The 26,034-nt window shown below is 34.0% G+C and overlaps 1 protein-coding gene across 2 annotated transcripts in view; it reads left to right on the plus strand.

Annotated features, from left to right (window-relative positions):
• Nucleotides 1–26,034, plus strand: part of FAT4 (FAT atypical cadherin 4) — a 180,133-nt gene that overhangs the window by 99,511 nt on the left and 54,588 nt on the right. For both annotated transcript variants that reach the window (XM_047718390.1, XM_047718389.1), the window contains 3 exons: nt 2,510–3,432; nt 4,054–4,228; nt 25,065–25,245. In XM_047718390.1, the coding sequence (XP_047574346.1) occupies nt 2,510–3,432; nt 4,054–4,228; nt 25,065–25,245 (1,279 nt within the window). The remainder of the gene's footprint in view (nt 1–2,509; nt 3,433–4,053; nt 4,229–25,064; nt 25,246–26,034) is intronic.

Genomic DNA, 26,034 nt, shown 5'->3' on the forward strand with positions numbered 1-26,034 from the left:
GTGGCTCTGCTGTTTACAAAGAGGCTATAAAGTCTTGGTATCATGTTCTCTTTTTGCCTCTGAAATTTAGTTGTTTACTCAGGAAGTAGCAAACACTGTGGACCGAGGGTATTCAGATCCTTGCTTTAATTGCTTGCATTCCAAGTGATTTATGTAGAATGCTAGGCTATCACTTTGTAACCATGTGCAATTTTGTCAGTTTTTCTAATTACTTTTGATCTTGGGCATGAAAGATTTTATATGCTTTCATAGAACTAAATTTTATATCTCCTCTTGCTGGTATTGTTTTATCCAGATGTTTTCATAACTTTTTCTCAGTAATAATTAGATCTGAATTTGTGCCTCCAAGAATAGGACTTCAATATTTGCTGATGGATTTAGCCATAAAAAATGCAGAAAATTTCCTTAGTAATTTGACTTAAAAATGTATATAAAGTATAAATTTAAATTAAATTTCTTTCTAGGAATATATGTATCCCTATATATCATCTATATAAAATTTCCATTAATTGCACCAATTGATGGAACTTTCCTTTGCACCAGATGATGGAATTTTTTCTTCCCTCATTCCTGTGGAATTTTAAGTCAAGGGTTGAAGTAGGCAATTGACCTTGCTCAATCCAGATCTTAAAATCCTCTTTATCTCCTACTGATAAATTGACCTGTGGCCTCCATTAGCTTTATTTATTCATATTTTTCCTGATCTTCAGAGTCCTAATTATCCTGAACTTCACACTGCTTTGTTCACTTGTGAATAGTTTTAAATAAACTATAAAGATTAAAAGTCACAACTCATAATGAGGGGGAAAATCCAACCTTTCAAAGATCTACTCAATCCTTGTTTATTTTAGAAATTTTTGTGAAAAAACTAGTATCTGAAAGTTATTTTCATAAATATTTCTTCTCTGTATCAACATATAGACAAAGAATATTAGATGGAGACCATAAAATCATAAGAAAAGAGTAATTCTAGCATTTTTAAAAAAAGAACAGGCAAGACTTACCTGCTAAAAAAGAAAATCCCATTACTCTACTCAAATTTGCCTGTGTAAGGAATCTGACAAGTTTCAAGGAAAGGTAAAAGCTAACTCAAGTAGTCATAGAATCCTGAGAAAGGGTATTTTGCAAGAAAAAAAAGAGAAAAAGAGTGATTAGATTGGTCTAGAAAACTCTTGGCACAGAGCGGACATTGTTTCTGACACCTAAATAATTTACATAAAAATTTTTTTAAAGATTTTATTTTTAAGTAATCTTTACACTCAGAGTTGGGCTCAAACTCACAAATCCATAAGCAAGATTTGCATGCTCTACTAACTGAGCCAGCCAGGCGTCCCTGATGCCTGAATAGTATAAATTAACTTCAGAAAGACAGGGGCTATTTGTAAGCAATTAATGTAACTCAACAGATTGTCCCTAGCATAAAATCTCAGAGTATAAAATCTTTATTAAGAATGAATTATTAAAGGTACCATATATTTTTTAGCACACTTATAATATCCTAACACTGTACCAACATCTTTAGGATAAGATATAAAAATGTACATAGCATTATGCACAAGTGAAGAAAACACTATTCTGGGATAAGAAATCAGTTTTCTTTTTGTTTTCACTGCTTATCCATTTATTGACTTTTAAATTATTTAGTAAAAATGATTGGCCAATCCACTCACCATTTTTTTTTAGAATATTCTCCACTCATTTTTTGAAATGAGAAATTATATATATATTTTTACAATTAAAAAGTGGCACATATTTCTAGGAAAAATAGATAAAGTAGTATCTAAATATAGCTCAATAAAAGTGTGAGCATTTATATTCGTAGCCTTTTATGTATAATTTTACTGCTAACATTTCCTTCAAAGAATACTTTTAAAACACATTAAATGTATATAATAAAATTTGAGAGAGAATTATTTTCACAAAGGTCATTAGCCAGATGCTTAATAAGAATTAAAAAGTATTTATTGGTTCTGACAAGAAATGTAAAAGTAGACTTAAACTATCCATGACTAATGCCATACATCAGAAAATTTTATTACCCTTCTCTGAAAATTGGTGTCAGCCTCAATAAATTACTGAAGTTCTAAATGTTTGGCTAACAGTATAGAGTGTGGCACTGTTAATGTTGAACCCTCAGGAACTATGTGACAGAAATAAGGAAATGTATAGGAAAATATCCACTCCCTGGCATATTTTTCTCCTCTTTATTTTTGTAATTTAACTTTTCAACATTGTAGTAAATAGCAAGTAGTATATAGATCATTTGTTTGCTGGTTGTAAACATCTTTTCACATCAAAAGTTAGCAGGCAAGGCATTATGTGTATGTATGACTTACAAAAAAATTTACTGCAGCTTAATCATCCATAAGATGTGTTTCAGGCATCATATATCAAATATGCAAAGTTTTATGTTAGAATTTTTGGTGCACCTTGTCTGTAATCATGCATTCAAGAATATTTAATCAAGCATACATTCAAGAATATTTAATTTTTTTCCCTTCCATTTCAGGGATCAACTCCCAGTTGGCTTATAGCATTGCTTCAGGTGATAGCCTCGGTCAGTTTACAGTTGACAAGAATGGTGTACTGAAAGTCCTTAAGAGTTTGGATCGGGAAAGTCAGTCCTTCTACAACCTGGTTGTTCAGGTGCATGACCTGCCACAGCTTCCAGCCTCCAGATTCACAAGCACTGCCCATGTCTCCATTATTTTGTTGGATGTAAATGATAACCCACCAGCATTTCTTTCCCCTAAATTGACATACATTCCAGAAAACACACCTATTGATACTATTGTTTTCAAAGCTCAAGCAACAGACCCAGACAGTGGCCCAAACAGCTACATTGAATACACCCTACTGAACCCTTTGGGAAACAAGTTCAGTATTGGGACCATTGATGGTGAAGTGAGGCTCACTGGAGAACTGGATAGAGAAGAGGTTTCTAATTACACTCTGACAGTGGTGGCTACAGACAAAGGTCAACCAGCTCTCTCTTCATCTACAGAGCTTGTAGTTATGGTACTTGACATCAATGATAACAACCCTGTTTTTGTGCAGGCCTTGTATAAAGTGGAGATTTATGAGAACACACTTACTGGAACAGATATAATTCAAGTGTATGCAACGGATGGAGATGAAGGTACAAATGGACAGGTTCGCTATGGCATTGTTGATGGTAATGCCAATCAGGAATTTCGGATCGACTCTGTCACAGGTGCCATCACTGTGGCTAAGCCTTTGGATAGAGAAAAAACTCCCACTTACTCTTTAACTGTTCAGGCAACAGATCGGGGCAGTACCCCCAGAACTGACACCTCCACTGTCAGCATTGTTCTACTGGATATTAATGATTTTGTTCCCATGTTTGAGTTATCTCCATATTCTGTAAATGTCCCTGAGAATTTAGGGACACTGCCCAGAACAATTCTTCAGGTCAGTATATTTCAGTTAAACAAATATTGTGTTCACTATAAGACATCTAATTTAAAAGTCCTCCCACTCCTATATCTACCACTTCTTAATTCTTTTCATAAGTGTTTAACTGCAGATATAGAAAATTTTGAAAAAGTTTATGAAAATTATACTTAAGAACCTACTGATTTCCTGATAGTTTGAAATGTTGTATTTCAACTATGTTCTTCTGTGTGTACTCATGTTGCACACATTTGCATATTTGTGTATTTTGAATTTTGTTTCAGTATGACCATAATATCTAAACACAGTGAGAAAATAAAATTATGTAAAAGCTTGAAAACTTTATTACAAACATTGTTCTCACTTCCCTTTTTACAAATCCAACTACCTAGATGAAATTGCTGTCAAAAATTTGTGTGAAACCTTCCAAAAATACTATGCTTTGATTTTATTCATATTTTTACATGAATAACACATATTTACCCTGTACCATTTTTATTTCTTACTTGAAATTTTAAAGAGTGTCTTTGGAGCCTTTTTAGGCCTCGAACTCATTATTTTTAATGGCACATTTTACTTTGTGGTAGACCTGGTATTAGTTTTACTCACATTCCTGGGATGTCTTATTCTCTCTTATAGGTAGTTGCAAGAGATGATGATCAAGGTTCTAATAGCAAACTCTCGTATGTTCTGTTTGGTGGTAATGAAGACAATGCTTTTACTCTCTCAGCTAGTGGAGAACTTCGAGTAATACAGAGTTTGGATCGCGAAACAAAGGAGTACTTTGTCTTGATGATCACAGCTACAGATTCAGGTAAATCTTACCTGGTTGTGAAGAATCTATTCACAATATGATGAGAGTTTGTTTGTCTACCATGAAATTAAATATTTGTTGAATTGTGCTAATCCTTGGAACTCTGATTATATTTATATGATTTATAGCACTATATCACTTTGTCAAATTTGTGTATAAATAAGTAGTGGTAAGGGCTTGAGTACAGAGCTCTATTCCTGTAAGACAAGATGCATCCTTGCTGGGAAAGCCATCTGAGTACCTTTGAGGATGACCTGATACTCTACCACTTGAGCTATAAGGCATTTCAAATATTTTAAGATTTGAAAATATCCAGATGGTTCTAACTAGTCTAGAGATAATAGAGTGAGTACAGAATTTTATATCATTAGTACTCTAGGTTTTGTAAGTAGCTATAATAGGCATTTGATGAAGCCCCACAGAGCTCCAAAAAAGAATATCAATGAGAGCCCAACATTCTCATTCAGTTAGCAGTGTAATGGACTAGAAATAATGAAAAACAAGATATGTTAGTTAGCTTTTAGTGTCTAGAAGTAGTAATTATGCAAATTTTCAGAGTAGGTAGTACAAAATATAACCTATTAAAAAAGATTTATTATTATTTTGTTTTGCATACTGAAACTTTTTTTTAAAAGATTTTATTTATTTATTTGACAGAGAGAGACACAGCGATAGAGGGAATACAAGCAGGGGGAGTGGGAGAGGGAGAAGCAGGCTTCCTGCCGAGCAGAGACCCCAATATGGGACTTGATCCCAAGACCCTGGAATCATGGCCTGAGCTGAAGGCAGAGGCTTAACCCTCCGAGCCACCTGGGCACCCTGCATACTGAAACTTCTAATTCAAAGTTGAAATAATTAAAAATTTGTCCAAGAAACTTTAGGCCTTGAAGAAAGTATATATTGCTTATCTGATGAATAAATAATTGAATGGATTAATTAGTCATTGATTTCCAGGAGTATTAATGAATTATGAAACATTGTCCTATAAAACATTCATTTATAAGAATAGTCACAACTTGGGGCACTTGATTTTGGGATCATAAGATCAAGCCCCGCATCAGGCTCCATGCTCAGCATGGAGTCTGCTTGGGTTTCTCTCTCCCTCTCTCTCTGCCCTCCCCCTCAAAAAAATACAGAAATCTTTAAAAAATATAGTCACAACTTATTATTTAAGTATTAAAGAATTTGATAATGTTGACATAGTGTAAAATTTTGTTGAAGTTGTTTTAAGCTAAGACACATTTGTTAGAACTTTAAATGCCTAAAATTATGTATAATTATGTGTGTGTTTATGTATATATGTATTCATGAATATTATATGTATTTATATAATTACGTAGATGTGTGGATACTGATACAGAAGAACAATTGTGAGTTTACAAATGAGCTATTTTTTACTGTTGCTGAAATATTTTTGATGAATATGATTTACTAATATTTTTGTTATATATGACCAATTCTGGAGTATACAATATATTGTTTCATGTCATCACTTATAAGAAAGCAAGAGATTTTGAGGTTATAAGTCCTAATAGATTTATGTTTAGTATTCAAATGATAGTGTTGCTGATTATTAATTGTGGGGCTCATATATTATTTGCTATTTGCTTTTGGGAATGTAATTATCTGACACCTACAGAGAGAACAATATTCTCTGTACTTTTTTTTTTTTTTGATATGTGTGAATCACCATGTTACATTTTATGTAAACTATACAATTCTGAGGAATGATGAACAGAATATGGTGTGATAACCACATAAAGCTTAAACCAAGTTGATCTTAAACCGAGTTTATTATGTGTGTAGGCAGTATTTTATGCTTCATGGTTAGTAGGCACAAAGGGTAAGCGTCTGCATATAAAAAAAAATGCAGCCACTACCACATTATTCATATCAATCCAGTATTTCAAGAGTTGCTTGGAAAGAAGGGAGGATGAAACTGAGTAGAAACTGGTATTCAGATATTTAGAAGCAATGTGTTTTCTAAAATATCCCAGTCTTAGCTTCCCTCTCCAGTTAGTACTGAAAATGGGTGGTCAATTCTAGGCATGCAGGAAAACATGGCTTTTGTTGAGGTGAAGTGGGGGAGGATAAACCAGGACCAGAAATCTAGTTGGCTAAAGCATCAGTCATTATAAAACTTGCTGCACAGAGGTGTGTTACACGGAAGTCATCCCCAGGTGGGAAGGAGGATGTGATTGTGAGAGTTAGGCGTGCAGTGCAGGGTGATTTGGGATGGACAGGCACAGCCCACAAGTTCTCCATCAGAAGATTTGTACTTTGGAACATTCTAAGTCAAAAGGCATGAGAGAGAAGGAATGTAATCGTGTAGACAAGAGTGCCTGTTTTCAACCACATAATTCTGAGAATTTCAATTATTTTTGTGTGTCTATGCAGTCAGAAGGTAGATGATATTGTGAAGAGGAAAAGAATGTTTGTTTGTTTTTTTGATATATGGCCATCTATGTCATGCAGTATATCAGCTTTTATAGACATTAACTCATTTCTACACATCACTTTTCTTTATCATCTCAAGGACTTAATGTGTTATTTTTGAGTTTATTTAGAGTAAACCCAATCTCAGAGTGGTTACCTAATTTGTTAAGGGGGTGACTGGGTGGTCAGTTGGTTAAGTATCTGCCTTGGTCTTAGGTTATGATCCCAGGGTCTGGGGATAGAATCCCACATCAGGCTCTTTGCTCAGCAGGGAATCTGCCTCTCCCTCTGCTTCTCTCTCTCTTTGATAAATAAATAAATAAAATCTTTAAAAAAATAATTTGCTCAGGATTACACAGCTTTGTGGCAGAGTATGGTTCAGACCTCAGTCAATGTAACTGACTTTCAAGTTCAGAGTATACTGTGTTTCTAGTGTGTAGGTAAAGTAAAATTTGAAAAAAGTAATATCGATTTCCAAAATTATTTTATTTGCTAAGCAAGCCCAGTTATAATCTATATGATATAATGATAAAAGCTTTTAATTTGAATTTATCTCTGTTTGAATTCTGGTTCTGTCATAATTTTCTTTGTGATTCGGGCAAGATGGATCATCCTTCTCAATCTCAGTGCCTTCTTCAGTAACATGGGGATAATTAACTATAAAGTAGTCTATTATGAGGTTTGATTGATATAACTTATGTTAAATCACTAAATATGTCTATCATAGTGTGTAGATGATGATTTTAATAAGAATTGTAATTAATACACTTTAAGTACTTTAAGGTTCTTAGAAATATTTGCCTTGTCCCTCACTACATAACTATTCTTATTAAAAGATGTATGGATGCGTTAGTTTAAAAAACATTTTTTAGAAATTGCAGCTCACATTAAGGTTCATTTTATACTTTACTACTTTAGAAAGTTTTTTTATTTGTAGCAGAGACTTCTTTTCAAGCTTCCAAAGACTATATTATATAGTAAGTGTTTCGCCATTCAAGGAGACCACAGATTTTTAAAACTGTAGTTCAGCCAAATCATTATCAAGGAGGATTTTGTGGACTGAGCAGCAAACTTAACCACTACTTATAATGCTGTTTCTCCACCAAAATGACAATATGGAAGTGACATTTCATTAGGGGGAAAAACAAAAAAGAAAAAGAAAGAAAGAAAGAAAGAAAGAAAGAAAGAAAGAAAGAAAGAAAAAGGAAGCCTGAAATGATAGAGCTAAAAGTGTTTTCTTCTAATAGACATGGGTGAATGACCCTGTTAGGAGGAACTTTCACGAAGAGGAGATAAATAGAACATTATTCTAAATGTGCAGACTGTGCAGGAATCAAGCTGGTTCCACGGAGCCAGACTATGTGAGTTCCTGGTGCCACGAACCTTGAGCCTGAGGAAAGATAGGGACCTAGGATTCTTAATGTAAGGACAAATAATAGAAGTATAACTCTAATTTCTATGAAGGATTATTGCTATTAAATGAGAAATGTGAAGACCAAGTGTATGTTGATTCTGCCCAATACTGAAATACAGAATTATGAATTACAGAAATTCAGATTATCAGTAAAATTAAGGTATTTGAAATTTTGTCATTCAGACCCTTAAATATGGTGTTAGGGAGCATGATGGGAGCCACGAATGAGATCCAGTGTTTTGGCATCCCTAGAAATAAGAGAATTGATTGAACTTTGTCCCGAAGCATAGATTTGTTTATGAGAGTTTTTTTTTTTTTCCCCCTATTTTTTTTGAGCTGCTCTGCAATGGACTGATCTGTCTGAGGCTAATGGAGAATTATTCAGTTAGGTATCTGAAGATCACTTAATACAGATTATGTAGAAAACAATCAGAAATTGTGTAGGAAAGGACTAAATTATTTTAAAGTCATTAAAGCTATTATGTGACTATGATTTTATGTTCTATTCATTTGCATACTTTGGGTAACACAAATAAACCACTTTTATGGAAGAATGTGAGTTTGAGATACCAGGCTTCAGAATCTGCCATTTAATCGTGTATTCCAACAATGAAGTTTCTGACACAGGATTTAAAATACAGATTCACTGCTTTGATTTAAAAGTCAAATTGGTAGGTGACATGAGAAAATTCAGAAAAATATGGCAGATTTTAGATCCCAGATGCCATGTTATTCTCAAATTTGCAGTGTTCTAAGGACCAGGAAAATATCAAAGTATTCTAAATAAGAAAAAAAGTTTGACAGCTTTATTCTAGGTCACAAATCATTTTCCTTTGCTTTTTAAAAATTCTTACCTGATGGCAACCCAAAGATGGGTCAACTTTGGCAATATGGCAATAATTGAATAAGCAGGGTTTACTTATTCATTTTTATTTATTTATTTTTATCAGCAAACCTTTAAATCTTTGAATATTTTTTTGGAGAAAATATTAGCATTCCACTCCCATTATATTTTATTTACTGACAGCACAGTTATAAAGTAGCACATCTGGAAACTCTAACTACTCCTGTCTACTGCTTAAAATGAGCTACAACCACACTATCGTGGAGCTGAAGGTTACATTGCTAAATAACAAAACCAGAACAGAGTGTAATAATTTTACCTCATTTTTTCCTATAGAATTAAATTATTAAATGGTAGTCGAATGGGTTAAGACTATAACTTAATAAAAATAATATTGTATTTAACTATAATTAAACTATATATATAATTAAACTATATATATATAATTTTAACTATAATTAAAAATGTAAACATCCCCCTTCATTCTGTATTTCTTCTTGTTATTTTTTCCAGAAATATGTACTGTACCAAGTACTTTTTTTTAAAGATTTTATTAATATGTTTGAGAGAGTATGAGCAGAGAGGAGAGGCTGAGGCAGAGGGAGAAGCTGATGCCCTGCTGAGGAGGGAGCCCATGTGGGGCTCGATCCCAGGACCCTGAGATCATGACCTGAGCTGAAGACAGATGTTTGACCAATTGAGCCATCTAGGTTCCTCTCAAGTACAAACTTTTTGAAGCTAAAATTTCAACTTTTTGGAGCTAAAATTTCAATTTTTCCTCCTCACAGTAATGAAGGTCCTACAGAGAACCCATCACTATGTGGTTCCTTCTAAGATGGCAGCTAGCTCTAAAGCAGTTAGTGCCCTTCACATGGTTTGGCATTCTATTCCCAAGTAGCCTTCCTTAGAGGAGTTTTCCTTCGTACATGTTCAATAAATAAAATAATATGATTTTAAAATATAGCAAGTTTCACAGAATTATCAGGGAACCTAGAGCAATATATTTAAAACATTAAGTCAGAGAATTAATTTGCAAAACGGAAGTATATCCTAAGGTAAATCGATAATTTTGTAGTTAAACTGGGGTTCAAATCTTTCCTCTGCCATTTCCTAGCTATGTAAGCTTGCATAAGTTTACCTTTGTGTTCCTATCGATAAAATGAATGTGCTAATTTCTACACGAAAAGCTTATTGGCAGAAATAAATAAGAGAATGACTTACTTTAGTGTTTACTATTAGTCAGCATGTTTGCTGGACATTTGCAAGCCCAGAAAAGCCAAATAAAGCTTTTTGATTCTGACCACCTCTCTACCCTCCATAAATTGCTCCATATCCAGTTTCCTAATTGTTGTTATGATTCCTTGTTCCTCTTTCTCTCTATCCCACATTGAACAAGTCCATTGACGAGTAGACTCTGCCCTAAAATATATCAAAAAATGTCCTAAATTTATCCACTTTTCTTCCTGTGCATTACCACCACTTGGTCTAAGCCAGGGCTAATATAATAGCTCCCTAACTTCCTAACTTTCCTTCCCAAAGTACATTCCCTAACAAGCAGCTCATGAACTTTGAAACTATAAATTAGATCATCATGCCCCATCGCTTGCTTAAAACCCTTCAGTGGTTTCTAAGAATAAAGCCTGAATTTCTCATCGTTGACCCATGGCATTAAATGACCTGGCGTCTGTCCACCTATCTGACTTCATTCTTCCCGACCCACTGCCACCTTCATCGGGTGCTCAGCCCTGGGCAGACTCAGCCATGGTCACCTCCCAACTCTGCATTCAGTGTTGTCATGCTGATGGGTTGAAATCGGCCTGTGGGGAATATTTGCCCATAGAAATCAGCAAATGCTACCAGTCTGGTGACTTGCTTCTGGAGAGTTCTTGTCAAACATTTATTGCAAATTTAATGCCAGTTAATCTGACCTCTTTTAATTTATTAAAAATGCCAACCATGTCCTGTCTTTTCCTCTGTGCACATGTACTTCTCTTTATCTGGAGTGTTCTACTCTAAGCTAGCTTTTTTGTTTTTTTTTTTAAAGGTCAGACACATTCTTGGGCACCTGGGTGGCTCAGTGGGTTAAGCCGCTGCCTTCGGCTCAGGTCATGATCTCAGGGTCCTGGGATCGAGTCCCACATCGGGCTCTCTGCTCAGCGAGAAGCCTGCTTCCCTCTCTCTCTCTCTCTGCCTGCCTCTCCGTCTACTTGTGATCTCTCTCTGTCAAATAAATAAATAAAATCTTTAAAAAAAAAAAAAAAAGGTCAGACACATTCATATCTTGGTCATTTTGTTGTTACATCTAGGTGAGATGTCAACTTCTCAGAAACAATTTATCTGATCACCAATCTAATATAATTCCCTTTCTCCAGTGTCACTATCACTTAACCTTGTTGTGATTTTGTCTTAATATTAATTATTGTATGAAACTATATGCTTATATATGATACATGAGTATGTGCATTTTGTTTACCCCATCAATAGTTATCCTTCTTCCAGTAGAATGGAAATTTCCTAAGTCATGTTAAGAAATGAATTGCCAGAACCACCCAGAACAGAACCTGTGACATAAAGTACTTAATAAAATTTGGTGAATGAAAAACTAATTTAATGAGTAAAAAATGATGATAATTAGTAAGCAATCACCATTCTGTTATTTTAACATGCAACTATTATTTCATGCTTATTCACCATAGTTTCAGTTTATTCTTGTATATTTATTGCTTGCAGATTTTTCAGAGGGCCTACTAAAAGGAAAAGCGTCAGTCTTTTTAAACTCATGGCTGAAATTCCAGAAGTTTTTGCTACATTGGCTGTGGTCATTCAAACTGACCTCTTCTTTGAAAAACAGCACAAGTGTTTAAGGCTCTGGAGTGTTTAGTGTGATGTGATAAATTACAGTCATATGTAAGGACCCACTGAAGCATTTTATGGCTTTAATTCAGTTTCAAATAGTTAAAATACTGTTTGAACTATGTTCTCATGACTTTCCCCTGAACCTTTTGGATCTTATTCAATTCTGTTATCTGTCAGTTGTTTCTAGGTAGGACTTGTCCTACCCTGCGCTATGCCACCTACCTTTTCTTAATTTGATTCACTAATTCAAAATCTGCATAAGAAGAAACCATGTGCTTTTGAAGTGTTACCATTTGGCAATTCTTTTGTATGTGGGCTTCCCAAAACAAGAAAGGGTGAGCCTTCCGTATCTCTCAAATACTCAAAGCACCTTTTTAGCTACAAAAACTATATCACACATATGGTATTTAGTTTCACATGGCTTAATAATAAAAGCCTATGACTCTTCACATAACTGTAATATGAAAAAGTTCACTTGTTTTGAGTTTTGTTATGGAAATTTTGGTGTTCAGATAAACCATCCCAATAGACATGCATTGATGCAAGTAATTTTTCCAGGTCTCTTTGATATATATATATATAATATATATATATTTGATATATATATATTTATTTATATATATTTATATTTATATTTATATCAAATATATATATATCTCAAATATTTTCTCAATATATATCTCAAATATATTTAATTCAAGATGATCTTCTGCCTTCACCTGTAAATTTTGAATCTGTGAATCATTAATATCTGCCACCACTCTTTCAGGGAACTGCATTAGTGTGTGAGAAGTCAGTAAAACAAGGCGATATGACAATAGGGGGATGTTAGTTACAATTCAGTGTGTAATATGGAAGGATTTTGAAAGAGAACTGCCTATGAAAAGCTTCCAGATTAGAGAAACCTAACCTAAAATGATAATTTTATAACCAAAACACTTCTTGGAGATGAGTCAGTCCATTTTCTTTATATTTGAGATAAGAAAATTGAGGCCTGGAAAAATAGGCAATTTGCTAGAACTTGAAGACCAAGAGTGACAGAGTTAAGAACAGTATCAAGGATTTCTGCCTCTCAACTGAGTTCTTGCTCACATCTACTGTGTATATGAAGCAGGACTGACTCTCTGCATAACATAGATTTCCAAAAACACTATTTTAAGAAAACTTCTCTTATATGCTGTTCACTGTATCCTCCTAATGAATAAAATGTTTAACTGTTGTTTTTTTCCTAAATAAATTAATGTTTCAATATATGTTTAAGTGAAGTCAGATAACTTAGAATCAGTAATTTCAATATTGATCTTTTGAAAATAGGTTTAAATTTAGCCATTGCTCAAATTAAATTGCTAAGTAGGAGAAGATAGAAGAAAAAATTCATGAGGCTTTCTAGGCAGAAGATGATAATATTACCAATTATCCCTGCCAGTTGTCATTTTGCATTTATTAAAATCAAACCATGAGGCTGATTTAATAGACCTTGTAAGTGAATTCTGAGTATAGTCAATGAGACACTTATGCTTTTATGGACTACAATTAATGTATGACAAGTATCTTGATATTATTTTGTCAGAAAATATTTGTGCAGTCTCTTCCAGCTTTTCTAACTATGGGAAATACAATGGTGAAAAGTGAAGATTTCTGTTCTCAAAGATAGACAAAAAACAAAATGTAATAAATAGACCAGAAGTGATATGAGATGCTATGAAGTTAAATAGAGCAGGTTAAGTGGCCAAAGAGTGAGGAACTGGAGGTACTATTTTTGGTTGTATAGTCAGGAAAGTGAAATGGAAGATCTAGGGAAATCATGTTGCTTGCAGATGAATTAGCCCTGAGACAGGGATCAACTGACCACACCCAAGGAACTGCAGAAGGTCCCGGCTGGCTGGACTGGAGTGAAAAAGAGAAAGTCTGGGAGGATGAGGTAGGTAGAAGCTAGATCACATGAACATTTTAGGGCAGGGTAAAGAACCTTAATTTTGTTCAAAAAGAGGGGTGAAGCCTTATTAGGGTTTTGAACAGGGAGTGATAGGGGACTTTGGAAAGATCTGGCTTTGTGGAGAAGAGATCTGGCTTTGTGGTAGTGTGGTGCTGAAGAACAAGAGCAAAAGTAGAGATGGTGTTTAAAAGACCATGACAACAATCCTTGAGAGAGACAATACTGTTTAAAATTAGGTGGCAATGTGGAGGTGGGATGAAGGAATGAAATATCTTATCCATTTTAAAGATTGAGCCAGTTGCGGAGCGGTGTGCCTGGGTAGCTCAGTTGTTAAGCATCTACCTTTGGCTCAAGTCATGATCCCAGGGTCCTGGGATCCAGCCCCATGTTGGGCTCCCTGCTTCTCCCTCTCCCGTTCCCCCGGCTTGTGTTCCCTCTCACTAGGTCTTTCTCTGTCAAATAAATAAATAAAATCTTAAAAAAAAAAAAAGAAGAAGAAGAAAGAAAGAAAGATTGAGCCAGTGGTACTTGAAAATAAGATTGGAGGCATGGGAAGTAAGGAAAAGAGAAGTCCAACAGGAGTCCTAGAATATTTGCCTTGGAAATTTGGAGATGGGCAGAGAAGAATTTTAGGATAAATTATCAAGAACTATTTTTTGGATATAGTATATTTTTGATGTGAGATAAACAGTGGAGATGTCAGGTAGATAGATTCAGAAGTTTAGTTCTTAGGGAAACACTGGGGTAGAGACAACATGGAAAGTCGTAAACTTTTTTTTTTTTTTTTAAGATTTTTTATTTATTTATTTGACAGAGAGAGATCACAAGTAGATGGAGAGGCAGGCAGAGAGAGAGAGGGAAGCAGGCTTCTTGCCAAGCAGAGAGCCCGATGTGGGACTCGATCCCAGGACCCTGAGACCATGACCCGAGCCGAAGGCAGCGGCTTAACCCACTGAGCCACCCAGGTGCCCCGTAAAGTCGTAAACTTTAGGTGCTATCCGTTCTGTGCATACTGAGTGCTTGTATGTGCCAGAATTTATACAATATCGTCTCATTTAATCTCTTACCAGCCCTGTAAATTAGATACTATTATTCCAATTTAAGAATTAAAAGAAAAACAAAAGCCCTGAGTATCAGAGAAGGTAAGCAACTTGGCTTACCTGTTACCAGCTGTTTTTCAGTGAAAACAGGATTCAAAACTGATAAACCTGGGCAGGGAGAACATTTCTAGTCCATTACTCATTGCTTCCCACATATTAGCTTATTTACTTGTTATATGTTTTGTATAGACCATGTTCATAAGAATTTCTTCTCTTTGAATTAAATGTTATTTTAATATTAAAAATTCACTTATTGGGGCACCTGGGTGGCTCAGTGGGTTGAGGCCTCTTCCTTCGGCTCGGGTCTTGATCCCAGGGTCCTGGGATTGAGCCCCGCATCCGGCTCTCTGCTTAGCAGGGAGCCTGCTTCCTCCTCTCTCTCCGCCTGCCTCTCTGCTTACTTGTGATCTCTGTCTGTCAAATAAATAAATAAAATCTTAAAAAAAAATAAAAATTCACTTATTAAAAAAACTTGTGGTTTTCAGCCATTAAAACAGCTTGCGAAATAAGAATATTCATACATTTGAAATCAAAGGGTTGATATTCTCATCAAATCAGGAAATGTATATCTAAAGGTTTTATAAAGTGCAAAACAAATGTTATATATTTTACTAAGAATATATAATATCCATGATACACATGTACACGTACATACAATGAGTCAGTTGGGCTGTGTGCGCATGATTGCATTTAATTTGGGGGTGGGAAATTAATCAGAGCACAAATTAAATACATTATTCTTTATCTGTTCTTAGTCTAATATATAAAAGAGATACAGAGATATTGTGGATATAGATTTGGCCAAAAAGTTTCGTTATGAAGCATCTATGTGTCAGCATAACTAATAGGTCTGAGGGGAAAAGTTCAGTTATTAGCATTTCTAATTAAGGGCATTTATCATCTGACTGAAAGAAGGACTAAACTTCATTCTTATGCAGGGATAGAAAATTACTTTTTAATGGAGGGGAAACATGATGCTTTTGCGAAAGTTGATTCTGAAAGCTAAAAGGGCTAATCACCATGCTTTATTTTCTTGGTGAAGATATGATGACATTTGAATTAATGCTATCTGTCATGTTGTTTAGTTGAGACAGTCATTGCATTACAAATGGCTCTATAATCAAAAGAGAGGTCAGAAATGTGGAATATGACATATTACATCTGAAGATAGTTGTTTTTTAAATGTTCCAGAAAGATGGCATTTTGTCAGCATTATTTGTGGGAAAATGTTAGAGAAGAGCTTGCCTTGTCTGTTACAATGAACATTTTTAATAATGAAAATTGGTTGAAAACTGTCCATAAGACACCAGTGATTCCATAAAGCAGACAGAGCCAGGATTATCTTCAATTACTAAAAATAAATTACATTAACTTGCTTCCATATTTGAGTCTAAGGCAGTTTTGGTTATTTCCACCTGGGTTATTGAAAGAAAATATTTCCACAAACAGTTTACTGATCTAGTAAGCTTTTATTCAGCAATTCATGAATCAAACAGTACCTAGTCTAATAGAGGGAAGCTTCACAGAGCTGTATAAGGCAAGAGACTCATATCGACTGGGTGAGCAGGAGCAAGGACATTATACTGGGTATTTGCTGACTGATTAAAGCAAGGTTATTTTCCCTATATGGAGCATAAGGAAGATGTGGAGTCCAGCTGAGGCAATTTGTGCTGAAGAGGCAAGTGCTGGTTTGTTGCCCTAGGCCTCTGTTTCTTGGGAGATCCCCAAACAGAAACTTAGTTAAGTTCTGGTTTGCTGATGGTAGGCTTAGCATGAATGACTCCATCCTGGGCCAAATAAGGTTACTTCAACAAAATCTTTGTCCTAGGTGAGAATTTTACTTCCAAGGTTGATAACTGATGGCTATTTTACTTCCTCTTATTTCTAGTAAGAATTTGTACCATATCTGTTAGTGACATAGTATTATTATAAATTATTTATTTACATAATTTTCTTTAATCAGCTACTCTTTAATAGGAAAAATTCTTCCCATGTAGAATTTCATTTATATATCCATAGGTTACAAATACAAAACCAGATGATTTAACCTCCAAAACTCTATTAAATAAGAGTTAGAATTTTCATTATGTTGCATAGAATTAAAATTTAATAAAATAATTTCAGTCTATATTTTATTTACTCATATAAGCCATAAATATAAGTAGACAAGGGGCCCAATGTTGAAATGGAAATAAATTATTTGCAATATTAAGAAAAATATTTGTATAACTTTAAAGATAAACACTAAGTATTGTAAAACCTAACTTGATCTCATTGTTAGTTTTTCTTTTCAATAGTCTTTTAATTTTATCCTGTTAAAATATAATCATTTTGTAGCCTATTTTGATAATTATTTCATTAATATATAATTCAGTATTTTCAATAAGTAGCAGAAGGAAGGTTGTGTTTAGCATTTGAAGGCAGCCTTTGGTGTTTCAGAGTTTCAACAGGTGTTGACTTATTTTTTCGAGAATTTTTTTTTAATATCTTCTGAAAAGTAATTCTGCAAAACCTACTCTTCATGCAGGATAAACTATTTTTTTAACATTTTTATTACTTTATAAAATTTTTAAATTATGGCAAAAATATGTATAACATAATTATCATTTAATTATTTTAGGTGTACATTTTGGCAGCATTAAGTATATTCACATGGTTGTACAATTTTTCCATGTCATTTTCATATCATTATTAAATAGTTGCTTTAGTTTTATTTGTCACCTCTATTTAGTATAAGAATTTATCAAGGAAATACAGTGTTTTTGATAAGGATTCCTTATCAAGATAACATATATATATGCATGTAGATATAGATATAGATATGCTTATATATATAAGCATATATATATATGCTTAGATAACACCTGATTTTTAAGTTATCTCTTAACTTATATATATGTTATATATATAACATATATATACATACATATATACATAATTGATAAAATATATTTGTAAAATTAACAGTCATAAATTACATTATAAAATGTAATTTCTAAAATATTAAACTTCCAGTCATATTTAAATGTTCCATACTTATTTGCTTTATACATTTGCTGAGTTCAAATTTAAATCTAACCATGTAAGTTACAATGTTAATAAAGAATGGCTGACGGGGCGCCTGGGTGGCTCAGTGGGTTAAGCCGCTGCCTTCGGCTCAGGTCATGATCTCAGGGTCTTGGGATCGAGTCCCGCATCGGGCTCTCTGCTCAGCAGGGAGCCTGTTTCCCTCTCTCTCTCTCTCTCTGCCTGCCTCTCTGTCTGCTTGTGATCTCTCTCTGTCAAACAAATAAAATCTTTAAAAAAAAAAAAAAAAGAATGGCTGAAATTCAGAACATTTTTTAGTGGGTGGCTTACAAACTGTGAGAAAACTGTGTTTACTTCATGGGAAAGGAAAAAAAAAGCTAATACTTTACTAAAACAAACACACACCCAGTCAGAGGACCCATTCACCAAACATTTGATGTCAAGAATGAAATAGGCTTTGTTACAAAGCAACAAATTTCAGTTAAGCAAAAATTTAATTTCTGTAGAATATTTTTTTGTGTTTCATGAAAGTATCTTTCATTTATAAGGACTAACATAAAAAAATGTAATCTGCCTGCAGTTTGAACATAATTGCTCATTTAGATTCATACTAAAGATGTATTTTCTGATAGAGCAGTTGCCTGAAACTTTTTTCTTTTCAAAATCTTATTATAAATTATCTTGAACTTTATCTTGATATAGTTGAGCTTATTAAGCTACTGGTGTTAAAAGGCTTAAAACTTACTTAATTTACTTAATAATTTCCCAAATTCAAAAATAGAGAATATGACTCAGACAAAGTATGGAACTCTCCACAATAGCATGGGTTATCAGATTAAGCTGTGAACATTCTTTCTCTGTGTGTGTGATTTACTTTCACACATTTTAAAAAATGCCTTAAAATGCTTTTCAAAATCACGTGCATTGTTTGCTATTTCCTCTAAAAATTCCAGGTTTCTATCAAATTATTCACGTCTACTTTACATTTATACATAAATGTACATACACATATACGTATAGATACAGAAGAATGTGTATCTATACAATATACATAAAATTTTACAAAATGAAATTTGAAGTTCCCTTTATTTTCTGACTTATAATTTTATTTCAAATGTCCACTGCATCACTCCTAGCCTCTACAGTTAAAAATTTCTGATAACTTAACTTTTTATCCCATTTGTATTTTTAACCCTTTTCATTGCCCCCCTATTAGCTACCAGGAGTCTGTGTCATTACATCTTGCCTCTTCTTTTTGATTGCATCTGTTTTTCATAAATCAATCCCAGATGAAATTGAAAAATCTTACCCTATTACACCACTGCCTAAATAATTCATCATTATCAGATCTATTCAAACTAAACACTGGCCCCTGGTATTTGGATTCTTCTCCTGGGACTCAGGATTAATTGGGACCCTCTGTTTATAAGTAGTAGACTATCTCCGAAACTTTGACCTTTGTCTGCTGTCTTGTTCTCTGACCCCAGCCTTAGGCTAAGGCCTATACTCTCAGATGTACATTTCTAGAAGTATTCAGGTCATTGAACTTATAGACAGTCACGAGACCAGATTTACATATAAAGAATCAAAGGAATAAGACTACAGAACAAAGCCACGGCCTAATGGATTGCATTATAGGTTTATATAAAGATGAAGTAAATAAATTTATTCCTTCTCTCAATTAGCTTATAACTTAATAGAGGATATGGCAGAAGTACATCGATAGTAATAATAATATAGAGTAAAACCTCTGAAATAAGAATGGCATAGTTTTGGGGCGCCTGGGTGGCTCAGTGGGTTAAAGCCTCTGCCTTCGGCTCAGGTCATAATTCCGGGGTCCTGGGATTGAGCCCCACGTCTGGCTTTCTGCTCGGCCACGAGCCTGCTTCCTCCTCTCTCTCTGTCTGCCTCTATGCCTACTTGTGATCTCTATCTGTCAAATGAATAAATAAAATCTAAAAAAAAAAAAAAAAAGAATGGCATAGTTTTATCTGAGCTCAATGAACTAAAAAAATATATTTTTTTTAAGAATTCAAAATTGGGTTTCTCTTTCCACTGTGGCTGAATGTAAATAAATTTCTTAAATTCTTTGATTCTAATTTTTCATAAAAAATTAAATAATACCTACTTCATGGAATCTGTATATTAAATAATTAATACATATGAAAGATCCATATATATATGTATACATATATATATACACACACACATACATACACACATATATGGATTAAGTTATACCATATATGTCTGATTTCAAGCAAGTGTTCAATAATATCTATATACAAATATATGTATATATACATTTATATTTCCATTTATAGGTAAAAATATGGACGAATTTATACAGAATAAATGATATTTCAGTTTTTGATAGGCTAATGTTGAAATGTTTTTGGCAACTTGCAAGAGGAAACAACAGGTAGTCAGTTGCATGTATCAGCAGGGAGTCAACAGAAAGTTCTGGACTAAAGATAAAGTAATAATAAACATTGTGCAGCACTTCCCAAGGGATATAACAAAATATAACAAAAAGATGTTAGGAAACAGGAACATAAGGACCCTAGACCACTTCTTCACACAGTTAAGAGGTAGAGTATAAAAACAAGCAAACACAGAAAAGCAACAATGAAAACATGACTTTATCATTCAATTAGCAGATAAGAGGACGTGCTAAGATTTGTTTGAGCCGATGACTGGGGAATTTGTGTCTTTCATCTGAGATGAATGATGTAAAAATGAAACTTATTTGAAATCCAAGGGGATTCCATATTTCTCTTTTGATTTCATCTTCCTGCTTAAAATTGAAAGGCAGGGACTTCCAGAGCTCACACTGTCAGTAGACAAGATGAGGCAAGATCTGGGTTTATGGTGGTAGGCCCCATTCCCAAGAACAAAAGTAAAATATATTGGAGGCAGAATTCAAATTTAGGGTTAGTTAAATCTCAGTAAAAGACTTAGAAGTTTAGAACAATGTGTTTATAAGGTTTCCTTGTAAAATTGAAAAAAGTAGATGAGACTTGCATGCACACCCTTTGGGGCAACAAGAAAGGGAGACCACTGGAGAATCTGTGGTTCACCCTATCAATTCATAAAGAAAATAAGAAGAGAACCCCATGTACTTAAAATGGGCTGTGGCAGCTACTAAGGGGAGAGAAAGGGAACCAGGATAATTCTTTGCTTGAGAAGAGTCCCCGTGTTGATATGATCTCTACTGTTTCTATTTAGAGAAAATAAAATTTGAAATATGATTTTGAAAATGCATCTAAAGGCAGTTGATCTGATTTTTAGGTGTGGCACAACCCACAGAATCTAACCAAGTTAAACCACCTATGGGGCTATTTTCAAGCCAGAATCATCTGTTGTCCTCTGTGTGCTTTTAAAATCTTTTGGAAAATTAGACCTTCTCTGGTCTGAAGACAATGAGATTGAATTTGCTGAATTTTTTCCTGTGTAAACAATGTTTTTTTTCTTTTTGCTTACTAATTCAGAAAATACATCAGCAACAATATTTATGCAGTTTCTAGACAAAGGAAGAAATCACATGTCTCTGACCAAATGAGTTAGTCATCATTTTATGTGGTTTTCCTTATGTGTGTCATCAGACACTTTAGAATACCAAAGATAAAACCTTTGGCTGGCAGTTACTGGGTTATTTCTTTAAAAGTTTAAATATTTATTGTTGATTAGATAGCCATGTGTATACCAGAAATATGTAGGTCTTCTTTAAACTCTGACTGTAAATTATCAAATCTCTTATTTTTAAATTTCCAAGCAACATGTCCTCTGCAAAACTATGTAAGTTTTGAGAGCTAAGTGTCTCATATTGTTAGTATGTTAGTAGTAACAAAGAAATCATTAAGAGGAAAGGATAACTTAAATTTGTTTTCCTAAATAATATTATTATAGAACTGACTCAGAAGTTTTGTTGGGGAACAAAAATCCTGAGAAGTATGATATTTAAAATCTGTAAGATTTAAAAATGAACCTTCTGTAAGTCAATTTTTCATTTTTCTTGTTTCTAAAGCAAGAACAATAATAAGGAATAATAAAGAGTATATTTTAACCATGTGCCAGTCACTATGCTAATTATACATATTACATTTCCCTCAATACTCCTTTGGGGTTGGTTCTATGCTTATTATTCCCATTTTACAGATAAGGAGACCAACATTTAGGGAGTAGAGTTCAATGTCAGTAAAAGATGTGGAAGAGCCCACCATCTCCTCCTATCCTTTGCTTCTAAGACCTTGATTTAGTTATTCCCTCTCTCAGTTCATCATAATATACACACTTGCTTTCCCATGACAGCTTATTTCACCTTCATAAAAGCATCGATATCCTCTATTTACATTTTTTAATGTAACCAGTGAAAGAGATATTAACATGATGCAGATATTTAACTTCCATTTCACCAAATTATATATAATCAAACACACATAAGGATTTAGGCCAAACACCGGCCATCAATAATACTGCTGAAGATATTTAGTTAGCTTTAGCACAACCCTTGTGAGAAATTCAAAATCTCTGACAGGACTGTTTTCTCCAAACGCTGCACAAATGTCAACTGACAAATAACTAAGGTCCTTCGCAGATGGACCTTTTCCTCCTGCTCGTGTCTTGTGTTGTTCTCTGGACCAGATTGTCCAAAGTCCCAGCACATCTTACTGAGTGACACCTGTCCAACTATTAGCAACACCTTCCAGCTTTTTGCCAGTGGCAAACATCTTCACATCTAAGTCACGTGGATTAAATCCCAGCTTCCTCACTATAGCTGTGGCCTTGAAAAAGTCACTTAACCTAATTGTCAGCTTATTTAAACATAAAACAGAGATAGAGAAGAACTATCTGATGAGGATTAGACAAGATAATCTATGAACTCCTTAAAACAGTATTTGCATACCTAAGGACTCAATAAGCATTTGATATAATCATTATTAATGTGTTAAGTGAGATTTTTAAAAAAAGTTTTATTTTGATATGCTTCTCCCGTGTTTATAACACCTCCAAATCTATTTTGTGTGTGAAATATTTGTGACACCATTTTACCATTATTTATATTAAGTGATTAGTAAAAATGCAATTATATTATTTTCTTAAGTTTGTAATTAATTTTACATATAAACAATAGTGAAAACAATTTTCTTTCCTTTAACAGAAAATCAAACATCTAAAAGGTAAGACTTATGCCTGACTGAAATGAGTCAGTTAAGTTTCTGACTTGTGACTTTTGGCTCAGGTCATGATCTTGGGGTCATGAGATCAAGCCCTGCATTGGGCTCTGTGCTCTGTGGGGAGCCTGCTTAAGATTCTCTGTCTTCCTCTCCCTCGGCCCTTCTCTCACCATGTATGCACTCGTTCTCTCTTAAAAAAATAAATAAATAAATAAAATGAAATAAAAGATAAGACATTGCCAGTCATGAATTTAAAAATATGTTGATGTAAATGAAATGCTTAATGTAAACTATTTTACTGAGAAAGATATATATGGTGGTAATTATCACCATGTAGCCTACATTTAATTGCATAGGTTTCTGCGAGTGATCATGCTTCATTACAGTGCCCAGCTCAACTGGTCGTGCACATTTTCATCTAACAAAGAGTCTGAGCTTTCTTGTAGAGAGCACAAAAATAACAGATCATCAAACCCACTGGGGTCCATAATTTTCTAGTCTGCTGATTTTGGTTCCTATACATTTGAGCATAAAACCTGCTTGGTATTGGGCCATTAGTACTTACAATCTGAGAACATAGCAAAGTTTAAATAGTAGGAAAGGAAATATTAGCTAATCACAAGATTACTAGAAAAAAGAATACAGAAAGTTGTGATCACAACATCATTCTGTGAGAGTAAAAGTTCACACCATAGACATTTTACAGAGAAATGAGTGAGTAAATGAATGTATGGTTTTTTAAAAAAACTGTTGAGTTCCAGAAATAAGTAGAATTTAAACTTCACATAAGGAGAAATAATTTTACGGGGAAAAAGTTTTAACATTTTAAACAGAAAAAGAGAGTATTCAGGGCTTTATTTTAGATAAAGACAGTTAAAAAGATATCTATTGTTTCTATTTAGAGAAATTAATTTAGAGAAATTTGAAAAAGATTTTGGAAATGCATCTAAAGGCAGTTGATTTGACTTTTAGTTGTGGGACAACCCACAGAATCTAACCAAATATGACATCTGATCTTCCCACAAAGAGTCTGTTACTTTTGCATAGTACAGACAATGTATGCCAAGGTGTTATTAAATGTTGGCTTTTCATTATATGCTGATAACAAAACTGGAACAAGAAATAACAAAGAATTGCTTCACATTTATAATAAATAGTAAATAAATGTAACAAAAGTAATTCTAAGTCAGCTAATTGACATAATGTTATTTCCAGCAAGAGGAAGATTATGGTTTTGAGACATAACTTGAAGCTTTATCTTTTTTCTTTACAAACAAATACTAGTACAGAAAAGGGGATCTAAAGACTTAGAAACCCAAATTTTTGATATTAGCATTGATAGTCACAACTAGGAATTTCATTTTCTTGCCTTGTCAGTTGGCCAGCTATTCAATGCCCATGGTATTCTCCAACTCTGGACTGAGCTATTTTAATGGAATTTCAGAGAAACCAGCAGTGCCTCTTTTGTGGTGTTTAAATGATATTGCTGTGTTTTACATTGCCGAATCAGCACCTTTAAAATAAAGTAAGAGGTTGACATACTCTTTTTGTGCAGTATCACCAGAAAAGATTTGAAATACTAGTTCATAAATGAAAATACTTCTCTCTCTTTTTAAAACACCTTAATCATTTTTTATTATGTTCAGTTAGCCAACATATAGTACATAATTAGTTTTTGATACTTCTCTTATAACAAAATTAAAAATCACTCCATCACTTGCAGTGCTTATAAATTTCACTTTGAGATTTTTTTTTAAAGGTTGAAAGTTTGTTTATTTTTTAGTTAACATATAATGTATTATTTGTTGTAGGGGCACAGGTATGTGATTCATCAGTATTAGACAATTCACAGCACTCACCATAGCCCATACCCTCCACAATGTCCATCACCAGTCAACCCACCCCTCCCACGTCCTTCCCCTCCAGCAACCCTCAATTTGTTTCTAAAGTCTCTTTGGTAGTACTATCTACAACCAATTATTATTAAATTTGCTATTATCTTTGTTATTTATGAGCATTAAAAACTTGATTTTCTTTTCCTTCTAGGATCCCCTGCCCTGACTGGAACTGGAACAATCAATGTCATAGTAGATGACGTCAATGACAATGTCCCCACTTTTGCCAGTAAAATGTATTTCACCACAATTCCTGAAGATGCACCAACTGGAACAGATGTTTTATTGGTAAATGCCTCAGATGCTGATGCTTCAACAAATGCAGTTATCAGGTCAGTACATTTCCTTTTGTAAATTTTGATTGTTTTTCTCATCAAGGATTAATCTTTGGACTAAAGGAATATAATGCTTAATTTTGCTAGAAATTCTGTGACATTAACATATAGCCCTATTGTGACGACCTACTGTTAAATAACCAACTATGCCTAAAATGAGGATTCAAACAATGATTTAATTGTTCTAAAATTTTAATTAATTAATTTTATTTATATTTTTTATCATATCTCATGATTTTGTAGGTCATGTATTTGTTTGTAGGGCAGAGTTCACAGGGAGAGTCTTCTGCTTCATGTGATTGACTGGTATCACTTAGTGGTATTTACCTGGTCACTAGGTGGTCTGGAGGGTTTAAGATGTCTTCACTCAAAGCCTGGTGTCTTGGGAGGGATGGCTCAGCTGCGTCCCTATCTCTGATCTTGTGGTCTCAGGGCTTCTCAATGTGGTTCTTTAGCAATAGCTAAAATGGGCTACATGGTAGCTCTGGGTTTCAAGAACTTCAAGTGAAAGTTGTCAGTCCTCTAAAGAATAAGGCCTGGGAGTAGCACAGCATCACTTCCATAATAGTCTATGTGTTGAAAAAGCTGTGATCTGCCCAGATTCACTGGAAGGAGAAATGTATATCACAGTTGATGGGAGGAGTATCGAAGAATTTTGGCCATCTTTAACCCAACTGCTAGTCTGGATAAGAATATTTATATTTTCAAAGTTTAAAAAGTTTATTTTACTCTACTTACATCTATTCAAAATGGAGAAAACAATATGGTAACTTGTTCAGGGAGCAT

The sequence above is a fragment of the Lutra lutra genome, chromosome 2 (genome assembly GCF_902655055.1).
Source record: "Lutra lutra chromosome 2, mLutLut1.2, whole genome shotgun sequence".
Lineage (NCBI taxonomy): Eukaryota > Metazoa > Chordata > Mammalia > Carnivora > Mustelidae > Lutra > Lutra lutra.